The sequence below is a fragment of the Corythoichthys intestinalis genome, chromosome 21, assembly GCF_030265065.1.
Source record: "Corythoichthys intestinalis isolate RoL2023-P3 chromosome 21, ASM3026506v1, whole genome shotgun sequence".
Lineage (NCBI taxonomy): Eukaryota > Metazoa > Chordata > Actinopteri > Syngnathiformes > Syngnathidae > Corythoichthys > Corythoichthys intestinalis.
In genome coordinates this window covers 19,686,935-19,697,500 of record NC_080415.1, presented here as the reverse complement: position 1 = coordinate 19,697,500, position 10,566 = coordinate 19,686,935, and the positions used below count along the sequence as shown (strand labels likewise).

The window sequence follows — 10,566 nt, the reverse complement described above, 5'->3', positions numbered from 1 at the left end:
AGAACAGGTTTCTATTTTCTAAGTGAAACGAGCTCAAAATTGTTAGAAATATATAAATCTGACACAAATAATTGTTTCTGTCTTGACAATTAGACGTCACCGCCACTGCTGGAACAAATTGTTCCTGATTCATTGCCTCCTGTTGGAATTTGACCTTTTAGCCAGATTGCCGCAACCACGCCAGCCAGGCCACCTGAACCGCGCTAGCGCTATTCCACCTACCCGGCCAAAAGGCCAAACTGCGTGTTCACCTTAGTTTTAACCCCTTGTACTGACTCCATTCAAACTCCAAAAACTGGAAAAAGTTGTCAATTTATTCCAAGTCGACAGCAAGGCAAAAACAGCAAACAGACCCAGACGAAGAGGAAGGCTGGATCCAGGGTCAAGAAAAGATTCCCGAGCAAAATGACAATGGTTAGTTAAACATTCAGTCTTTTAAAGGCTCTGATGAGGCGGGCTGTGGTCCGGAAGAAGTGTGTTTTGTGTCAGTTGTAGATTAGGCAGGAGAGTTCGGGCGTTACTGTTGTCACGAGAGTTGAGGATTTTGACAGCGTCAGCTCCACATAAGTGGTTAGTGTCAACTTCTCAGTCGTGGGTTCCTCCGTTATCAGATGTTCCTTGTGTGAGGAAAGGATGTCCTTTCATTGTTCTGGAGTGTCTATTGTTGGCTACCAGAAGAGTTGATGGTGGGATTTAGTGGTCCAGACATTGGCATGTAGGTGTCTTGGTCATCCCCTGCTTGTCTCGCTTCGTCAGCGTCAATCTTGCTCAGTCAGCTGCATGACGCGCTTGTTGGGCTTCCATAGTCAGCAACCATCGTGTAGTTTTCATCGCCATTACATGTCCGTTGTCTTGGCGCTGCAAATTCCAATCACTTCAGATACGATGGTATCTGAACCTTTTGGAATGTCTTCCATTTCTGCATAAAATCTCCATCAATTGTGATCTGATCTTTTTCAAAATCACACAGATGTAAAAAATAGTGTCTGCTTTAACTAAAACCACCATATTTTTCATATTTTCATATTTTAATGAGGATGGCATGCAAACAATGACAGAAGGTGGAAAAATAAGTACGTGAACCCTCTGCTGAAGGAGACTTAAAACGCAATTGAAACGAGTGATTACCAAATATTTTAAGTCAGGTGTGTGCCCAATCACTGCTGAGTGGTTAAAAGCTGCCCTGCCAACTATAAAACACACACCTGGTAAGAATTGTCTTGATGAGAAGCATTGTCTGATGTGCATCATGGCTCGGTCAAAAGAGCTGTCTGAAGATCTGCGATCAAGGATTGTTGATTTGTATAAAGCTGGGAAAGGATACAAAACCATCTCTAAAAGTCTGGATGTTCATCAATCAACAGTCAGAGAAGTTGTCTACAAATGGAGAGAGTTTGGTCCAAAGATGATGCCAAGAGTTCAGCGCAGAATACTCGGAGAGGTAAAAAAGAACCCTAGAGTGTCTGCTAAAGACTTACAGAAATCACTGGCACAGTTCAATATCTCTCTGCGCAACATCAAAACTATGTCCATGGGAAGACTCCATGGAGGAAGCCACCACTGTCTAAAAAAAACATTGCTCCTCGTTTAATGTTCGCAAAAAGGCGCTTGGACACGCCACAGAAGTTTTGGCAAAATATTTTGTGGACTGATGAAACCATAGTTGAATTGTTTGGGAGTAACACACAACATCATGTGTGTAGGAAAAATGGAACAGCTCACCAACATCAACACCTCATTCCCACCGTGAAGCATGGTGGAGGCTGTTTTGCTCTCTCATGGCCTGGACAACTTGCAATCATTAAAGGAAAAATGCATTCAAAAATTTATCAGAATGTTTTGCTGGGAAACCTGAGGCCGTCTGTCACACAGTTGAACCTGAAAGTGGATGGATGCTGCAACAAGACAATGATCCAGAACACACGAGTAAATCAACTTCAGAATAGTTTCCGAAGAACAAAATACACGTTCTGGAGAGGCCAAGTCAAAGTCCAGACTTGAACTCCATTGAGATGCTGTGGCATGATCTAAAGACAGCAATTCATGCAAGACATCCCAGGAATCTGACTGAACTACAGCAGTTTTGTGGAGAAGAATGCGCCAAGATTAATCCTGATCGATGTGCCAGACTAATCTGCAGCTACAGGAAGTTATTGCTGCCAAATTGAGGGCCACAAAATATTAAATGTGATGGTTCACTTGCTTATTTTTCCCCCTTCTGTCATTGTTTTCATACTATCCTCATTAAAATATGAAAACCTCTAAATGTTTGGGTGGTTTTAATTAAAGCAGACACCGTTATCTCATCTGTGTGATTTTGACAACAATCAGATCACATTTGATGGTGATTTTATGCAGAAATGTGAGAAAATTCCAAAAGGTTCAGATACTTTTTTCGTACTATTGTACATGTGCATGACATATGCTTTTCATTATTTAATCTGTTTTTCACTTTTACTGTATATCCTATTTTAACGGACTGTTTCAAATTGTCGAGCTGATTTTAACGTGATATAACGTAAAATTCAACCCAGTGAGTCGATTTGGGCAACGTTAAAATTAAAGACTTAAGAAATGATTCTATAAAATTGTTGTTTCTCCATTAATTTGCTGGCTTCCATGAACAACGATATACAGTGGGGCAAATAAGTATTTAGTCAACCACTAATTGTGCAAGTTCTCCCACTTGAAAATATTAGAGAGGCCTGTAATTGTCAACATGGGTAAACCTCAACCATGAGAGAGAGAATGTGGAGAAGAAAAAAAACCCAGAAAATCACATTGTTTTATTTTGAAAGAATTTATTTACAAATCATGGTGAAAAATAAGTATTTGGTCAATACCAAAAGTTCATCTCAGTACTTTGTTATGTACCCTTTGTTGGCAATAACGGAGGCCAAATGTTTTCTGTAACTTTTCACAAGCTTTTCACACACTGTTGCTGGTATTTTGGGCCATTCATCAATGCAGATCCCTTCTAGAGCAGTGATGTTCTGGGGCTGTCGTTGGGCAACACGGACTTTCAATTCCCTCCACAGATTTTCTATGGAGTTGAGATCTGGAGACTGGCTAGGCCACTCCAGGACCTTGAAATGCTTCTTACGAAGCCACTCCTTTGTTGCCCTGGCTGGGTGTTTGGGACCATTGTCATGCTGCAAGACCCAGCCACGTCTCCTCTTCAATGCCCTTGCTGATGGAAGGAGATTTTCATTCAAAATCTCTCAATACATGGCCCCATTCATTCTTTCCTTTACACAGATCAGTCGTCTTGGTCCCTTTGCAGAAAAACAGCCCCTAAGCATGATGTTTCCACCCCCATGCTTCACAGTGGGTATGGTGTTCTTCGGATGCAATTCAGTTCCTTCTCCTCCAAACATGAGAACCTGTGTTTCTACCAAAGAGTTCTGTTTTGGTTTCATCTGACGATAACACATTCTCCCAGACCTCTTCTGGATCATCCAAATGCTCTCTAGCAAACCACAGACGGGCCTGGACGTGTACTGGATTCAGCAGGGGGACACGTCTGGCAGTGCAGGATTTGAGTCCCTGGCGGCGCATTGTGTTACTGATAGTAGCCTTTGTTACTGTGGTCATAGCTCTCTGTAGGTCATTCACTAGGTTCCCCCGTGTGGTTCTGGGATTTTAGCTCACCGTTCTTGTTATCATTTTGACGCCACGGAGTGACATCTTGCATGGAGCCCCAGATTGAGGGAGATTATCATTGGTCTTGTATGTCTTCCATTTTCTAATAATTGCTCCCACAGTTGATTTCTTTACACCAAGCGTTTTACCTATTGCAGATTCAGTTTTCCCAGCCTGGTGCAGGTCTACAATTTTGTCTCTGGTGTCCTTCGACAGCTCTTTGGTTTTGGCCATAGTGGAGTTTGGAGTGTGACTGACTGAGGTTGTGGACAGGTGTCTTTTATACCGATAATGAGTTAAAACAGGTGCCATTAGTACAGGTAACGAGTGGAGCCTCGTTAGACCTCGTTAGAAGAAGTTAGACCTTTTTGACAGCCAGAAATCTTGCTTGTTTGTAGGTGACCAAATACTTATTTCCACTCTAATTTGGAAATAAATTATTTAAAAATCAAACAATGTGATTTTCTGTTTTTTTTTTCCACATTCTGTCTCTCATGGTTGAGGTTTACCCATGTTGACAATTACAGGCCTCTCTAATCTTTTCAAGTAGGAGAACTTGCACAACTGGTGGTTGACTAAATACTTATTTGCCCCACTGTATGTCTAATCCATTTCAACTGTGAGGGACTGGCAGCGAATTATCGTTGCTAACCCTGCCAGTCAGAATGGATTGGCACTGAAGCATGATCATACACTTATTTCTCCCACTCACCACCTTTATATCGCGTTGGTTGTCTGTCACCCTCGTTGCTTCCGTTGGGGCTTTTCTGGTTGCCTTTCTTGTTGTCTGCTTTTTTGTTGGACGATTTGTCTAAAGAGAAGAAGTTTGATTATCATGTGAGCAGATTTGCTTCTGTTTTTGACATTTCATTCATGTTTAATGCTCAGAACTCCGTTGAGAAGATAGGAAAAGCAATTAAAGTCCTAGCAAAGGAGTGACAATAGCATTTGAACTCACACTCTCAACCGGAGTATCATCCCAACTCTCATCCATCAAACACCCCACAAGAGGCATGACTGGGCCAGGGAGTCACATTCCACTGAAATCGGAATGAAGGGAACGTTTTCTTTTCTTTTCTTCCCTTTTTTTTTTTTTTTTTTTAAATTCAGCGAAACGTCAAGAGTGCACCCATATGATAACAATCCGTCTCACATCTGAAAGTCTTTATCCTGAAACTCACGCACGGAGGAACGCATCGGGTCATCATCGGCGCCCGCAAACACATCCAAAAACTTCAAACTCAGCAGATTTTAGATGCATTTGGGTGATATGGTGATTGGATTAACTTGTCTAAGGAAAAAAGTGCATTACACTTGGTAAGATCGCTTGTCAGGAAATAGTTTCAATGAAGGATTTAAGTATCTCCAAGATGGACATTTACTGGGTTGTGCTTGATATAAGAAGCAGACAGACAGGTGACACGTGAAGTCAGGTTGTGTACACAGCTGCTCTCCATTAACAGACACCCGTCGAGAGAACCACTTACTCAGTAGACCCGCGTTTGCCCAACGTGCTACTGTGTGTCACTGTAATGCGATAACATATTCTGCACCTAAAACAAGCCACTCAACGCTATTGTGTTCTGTTTTGAGGGAGAAAACATGGAGTTGACTTGGCAGAGAGTGCGCAGCTTTGATGGATGTTTACGCAGTGGAGTGCGGCGGACGTTGTTGTTTAGTACGTTTTCGCAGCACATCCATCATGCTGTCAATTGATTTAAACTGTCCGCTCAATTCCCGGAGGACATTCGAACTCGGCGCCAAACCTGAACTCTCTGTCTGACTTAATCAAGACACGCAAAGACAAGGACGAATCAGTAAACTTGTAAAAACAAATATTTTTGGACGATATGTCTTTGCTTATATAATGTGCTGTACAACCCATAAAACTTGAACCTGAACTGTAGCCCAAAATACAACACAAACCCTAAATTCTAAAATTTAGTCGCTAATCCTAGTTTAGACCCATAATCAAAATTTACCTGGACATGTAATCATGAGTTTGCACCTTAAATTCAACCAAACCAAACCCAAACTCTTGTCTGATTCATGAAACTTACCCTACTTGTAGCCTAACTTCTAAGCTTGACTCTAACCATTCGTGTCGTACTCAGTGCCTCAACCTTCACGTGACCAATATTTGCCTGAAATCAGGAATTACAAAGATCAAGAATTTTGGGAGTCAAGCCCAAGACTGAGTCTTTCGGGAACCAAATACAATACCAGACCAAGACCTTCACAATTTGAAGTTTCGGACTCAAGACTATGACCAAGAGCAAGACTTTTAGAATATTAGTCGGACATCAGACAAAGTCCTTCAAAATTTGTCTTGAACCAAGCTAGAACCTACTAGATTCTAACACTAACTACCCCGATAGCTGGTGACTATGCTCCGGATCCGGTGTCAGCTCGCCAGATTCACAAGGCAATTACACCCACTGAACGTCAGTGCGCCAGATGCGGCGGGGATTATCAATCTGACAGTCCAAATCCAATAGCAGGTGACTGTGCGCCGGATAGCTGGTGACTATGCTCCGGATCCGGTGTCAGCTCGCCAGATCCACATAACAATCACGTCTGCTAAACGCCTAAGTGTGCCAGATGCGGCAGGGATCATCAATCTGACAGTCCAAATGATCGGTTACGCACTGGTCCTAGGCAGACCATGCAGACCGGAAGTGCTAAAAATCTGAAATTTAACGGGCAGCGTGTGACATCACAATGGCATTTGCTGCGACACTAAACAGGAGAAGAAGCAGGATTGCAGACACGTCATCTCATAGTATGGAAATTTTAATGGTAGGTGCGTTATAGAAAGTCATAATTGTGTTTTGAAGTCAGTTCTTGACTGCTAAACAACTTATTCAATCAAGCGTTTATAAAATGGCCGGTGTATTCAAGTGATCTGCCATGTCTGCAAGTTAAGTAATTCAAAATTTGTAGCATAACAACATATGGAGGGAGTTTTCTATCACCAAACTGCCCACCAGATTCATCATACACTAACTGCCACTCCCTCTCATCGTCAATTAACTCTTGTTACCATTGTTACCAGTTTGCCTCTGTTTCTGTGCTTAGGTCCCCCCTTACCCCAGAACCTTAACAAATATGTCGTTTACAGTCTAAAAACAGGTGATCTTTAATGTGGAGTTGCTTGTTCCGATTAAAACGTATTTTGTGGAGCAACAACATTGTATTTTTATAGCACATTAATATGTTGGCATTAATAAATACATGAAAAAGAGTTTTTCATCATTGCTTTTAATAGAAATTTAATTTGAAATATAAACATATTATAGTATAATACATTGAACAAAATGGACCCCAAATTTAATACTGAAAACGGTTTTGATACAAATCTGGCCCAGATTGGGTCACATTTGTGCCATATCCGGGCAACACATCAATGTAGTGTCTGCTACTTTGGACCAGTTCTGCCCCAAAACTGGTTACCGATCCAGCAAGTGACTCCTTACTGAGTTTGGACCATTGTTCAAAAAGACGCTGAGGCGTATCCGTTTAACGAAATTGGGCCGAAATTCGCAGTACATCTGGTCAATGTCCGCTCCAGTTATATTTTGCTATCTGGGCAATCACAAGCATAAACCAAGCCATGACACTAAACCTTCCCTAATTTAAACTCTTTATCCAAACCTTGAAACACAATTTTGAGTCTAGTTGCTGAATCGAATTCAACCTAACCCAACTTCTCTTCCTTATGTAGGAAACCTTGATTGAACCCCAACATCTAACCCTCACTCCAACCATTAGTGTTGTGTCCGAAACCTGAGCCAACCAAAACCCAGAATAAAAAAAAACAACAACTGAGATTAAGTCAAAATCTAGAGTTTTGTAAGACCATGACCACGACTGAAACAAGACTGAGACTTTTAGGATATTAGTCTGAGACTAGACCAAGTCCTTCAAAATTGGTTTTAAAAAAGACAACTCAAGTGTAAAACACTACTACTGTAAATTCTAACACCAGCTAATCACAATCATAATCTAACCCTAAACCCTAACCCTAACCTACACTAAATGTTAATACCTAATCTAAACCTACCTGGAAATGTAAACCTAACCTAAAATTAACCTGGAACCTCACCCTGAATGTAACACATCTTCAAACCCAGACTCTAACTATAATAATGCCTACTAACTTATCAAAACCCATCTGGAATTCACTAGCACTATTCCTAACACAAGCTAAGAAAGAGAAAAATTCTTTTTACCTGTCTGCCTGCTGCTGTCTCCTTTTCCTTTACCCGCTTTCTTGCCGTATTGCTTGGGCGGCTCGTGGCCCTCGGGCCCCTCGGGCATCTGGACCCGGGCGTACTGCTCCCTGGTGAGCAACTCCTGCATGTAGTAGTCCTCGTCATCACTCGCTGAGCCCTGGCTGAGGTCGGCTAGTCCTACCAAGAGTCCCAGCAGAGCCAGGGGGAAGAGGAGGCCGGGGCGCTGACCCGTCATGACACCACCCAAGTGGGGGAGGGTAAAATAGGGGGTGGTAACTCTCCAGTTAAGGGTCCAAGTGGTGACTCCTGAGGAGCCTGCTGCCGCGTCCCATCCAATACTTTTCTCGGGCAGAGTTCACAAAGTTCTCCTAGCTTTCCAAGTCGCCGACGAGAGCGGCGGAGCCAGAGGGTCCATGGATGCCTCAGCCTGCGAAAAATGCAAAGAGGGAGGGAGAGGCGCAAAAGGGAGAAGAGGTAGAGAAAGCTTTGATTTTGGACGCCTGGCAGGTGACTCCAAAAGAAATCTTTTCATGCGTGTGTGTTTCTCCTCAGGCAGGCTGCACACAAGGAGTCTCTGGGAAGTGTTCAAGAACGGCTTTTCCTCTCCATCTCCTCCCACTCCGTCTGCTGGAAGCCTGGGAAAGTTTCCTCTCTCTCCTTTTGGGAAGTCCAGCAGCACCTGATAAGCTAAAAACAAACTGGAATCATTATCTGGACTGAGAGAAAACGTCTCGCCTTGAGCGCGAAGGCGGTTGCGAGGAAACCCGCGGGGCATCCGCACCCTTAATCAGCAGCGCTTTTGACATTTCATCAAGCTGAGGCAAGACAAACTCGGCCAAGCCAATGAGCTCTCAACTCGCTTGAAATTAAATGTGCTGCGTCACTGCACATGAGTTGAGAAAGTATAAAAAGAAAATCAATCTGTCTGAAAGTTTGGAAAGATGACCAGTGGATTCGGGAGTGGGCGCACTGGCACAAAACTCGCAGTTTGCCCACTCAACATCCTCCTGGAAATTTTAGGAAGACCCATTAAGTGGAGTGATTTTTATATGGGGATTTGCCTTGCAAAGGCGCATATATAATTTTTTTAAAATGGCGTTTCTTCAGCGCGCCGCACAGCTCAAACCATTTGACCGGCCATCACTGTTCCAATATCAAAATGACCGGAATTTTCACACGAAGCAGGGAATTTTTCATATGATCCCCTAAAATTTTACATTCGCCCATCAACACGGATTCAATGAAAAATGAAAAAAAAATTCAACACATTACTTGTCATACAGTTTTTGACCCTTTTCAAGTGCGTAGGTTTGGTCTCAACATTGGAAGGGACGATATGACAGCATAAACTGCATGTACACTTTTTGCTGGGGACGGGACACCTCTCTTAGCAGCTTTCTAATCGAGTTTAGCAGGTTAGCAAGTTCACACAGTTTAATGTTATTCTAACTCTGATAAAGGTCAGACTTTCAGAAGCAAAATGAGTGGTGTTTTTCACTTCCGCAACATTGATGTCTTTTTACATTACTTACAGTGGCTGGTGGTGGTGGTGGTGGTGGTGGTGGTGCTGCTGCTGCTGCTGCTGGTGGTGGTGCTGCTGCTGCTGCTGCTGCTGCTGCTGCTGCTGCTGCTGGCCTAAAAAATGTGGAATATTCCTCCTCTTCGAAGGAGGCAGAGGAGGAGGCATATTGTCGAAATGTATTTTGGTCGGGGCTGTGTGTGTGGGGCGGGTCAAGTCATCAGCCAATCAAACGTGCGTTTGAGGTAAACATTTTTTAAAAATGGAACGGCACATTCAGCAATTGAAAATTGCTAAATATAATTCTGAACATAATTAAAATCTTTCTCTTTATCATGGTAGGATCAATTCTATCCTGAAAACATATGGGAAGACAATCTAAATTACCTACTAGTATATAACTGAACTCATTATATAATGCAAATAAGGTTGCTTAAAAGTTGGTGGGGACAATTTGAGCATCCTGAAAAGTTGTAATGTCCTTATGCAAACATACGCCTTAGACCAAATTACTTATTTGATACATTAAAAAATTCCAGGACTGTAATAGGGCGTAAAAGTTGTATACAGGATTTGGGAAAAACTTATGGTTCCCCATAAAATCCCCCCTAAAATTTCTAAAGGGATGCCATTGACAGCCATGTACGTCTAAATTTCCCATTCATTTTTAATGGCAGGAAAACATAAGTTATTTGTTATGTTACTTGTTATTTTTGACCATTCACCATTACAGCCCATTGACATTCAACAGGCGCCCCAGTAAGTGAGTGCCATTGACAGCTATGAACGTCCATGCCATTGACGGCCATGTACGTCCAAATTTCCCATTCATTTCCAATGGATTTTACATTGCATTGACCCCCATGTACACAGATGCCAATGAGGGCTATGCACATCCATGTCATTGAAGGCCATGTACTGGTATGTCGATTCTTTTGATGCTAATGTGCTTGGATTTCATTGACGTATATGTAGGCCAATGCCATTGATGACAATGTACGTCCAAATTTCCCATTCATTTTCAATGGCAAAAAAACCTGTGTGCCCGAATCAACAGACCGCAGATCAACAGGACATGTCCCCAAATCAACAGGAAGCGACCCGATATCAACAGAACAAATCCCCGAAATGTCCCGAAATCAACAGGAAGTGACCCGATATTACACAGTA

At 42.5% G+C, this 10,566-nt stretch overlaps 1 protein-coding gene across 2 annotated transcripts in view; it reads right to left on the bottom strand.

The window, feature by feature from the left end:
- Window positions 1-8,575, bottom strand: part of cpxm2 (carboxypeptidase X (M14 family), member 2) — a 57,580-nt gene extending 49,005 nt beyond the window's left edge. The window contains exons 1-2 of one of the 2 annotated variants that reach the window (XM_057826794.1): window positions 7,875-8,575; window positions 4,355-4,453 (exon numbers count right to left, since the gene is read on the bottom strand). In XM_057826794.1, the coding sequence (XP_057682777.1) occupies window positions 4,355-4,453; window positions 7,875-8,112 (337 nt within the window). In that variant the 5' untranslated portion in view covers window positions 8,113-8,575. The remainder of the gene's footprint in view (window positions 1-4,354; window positions 4,454-7,874) is intronic. The other variant, XM_057826795.1, reaches the window with a different exon arrangement.
- Window positions 8,576-10,566: the final 1,991 nt, after the last annotated feature.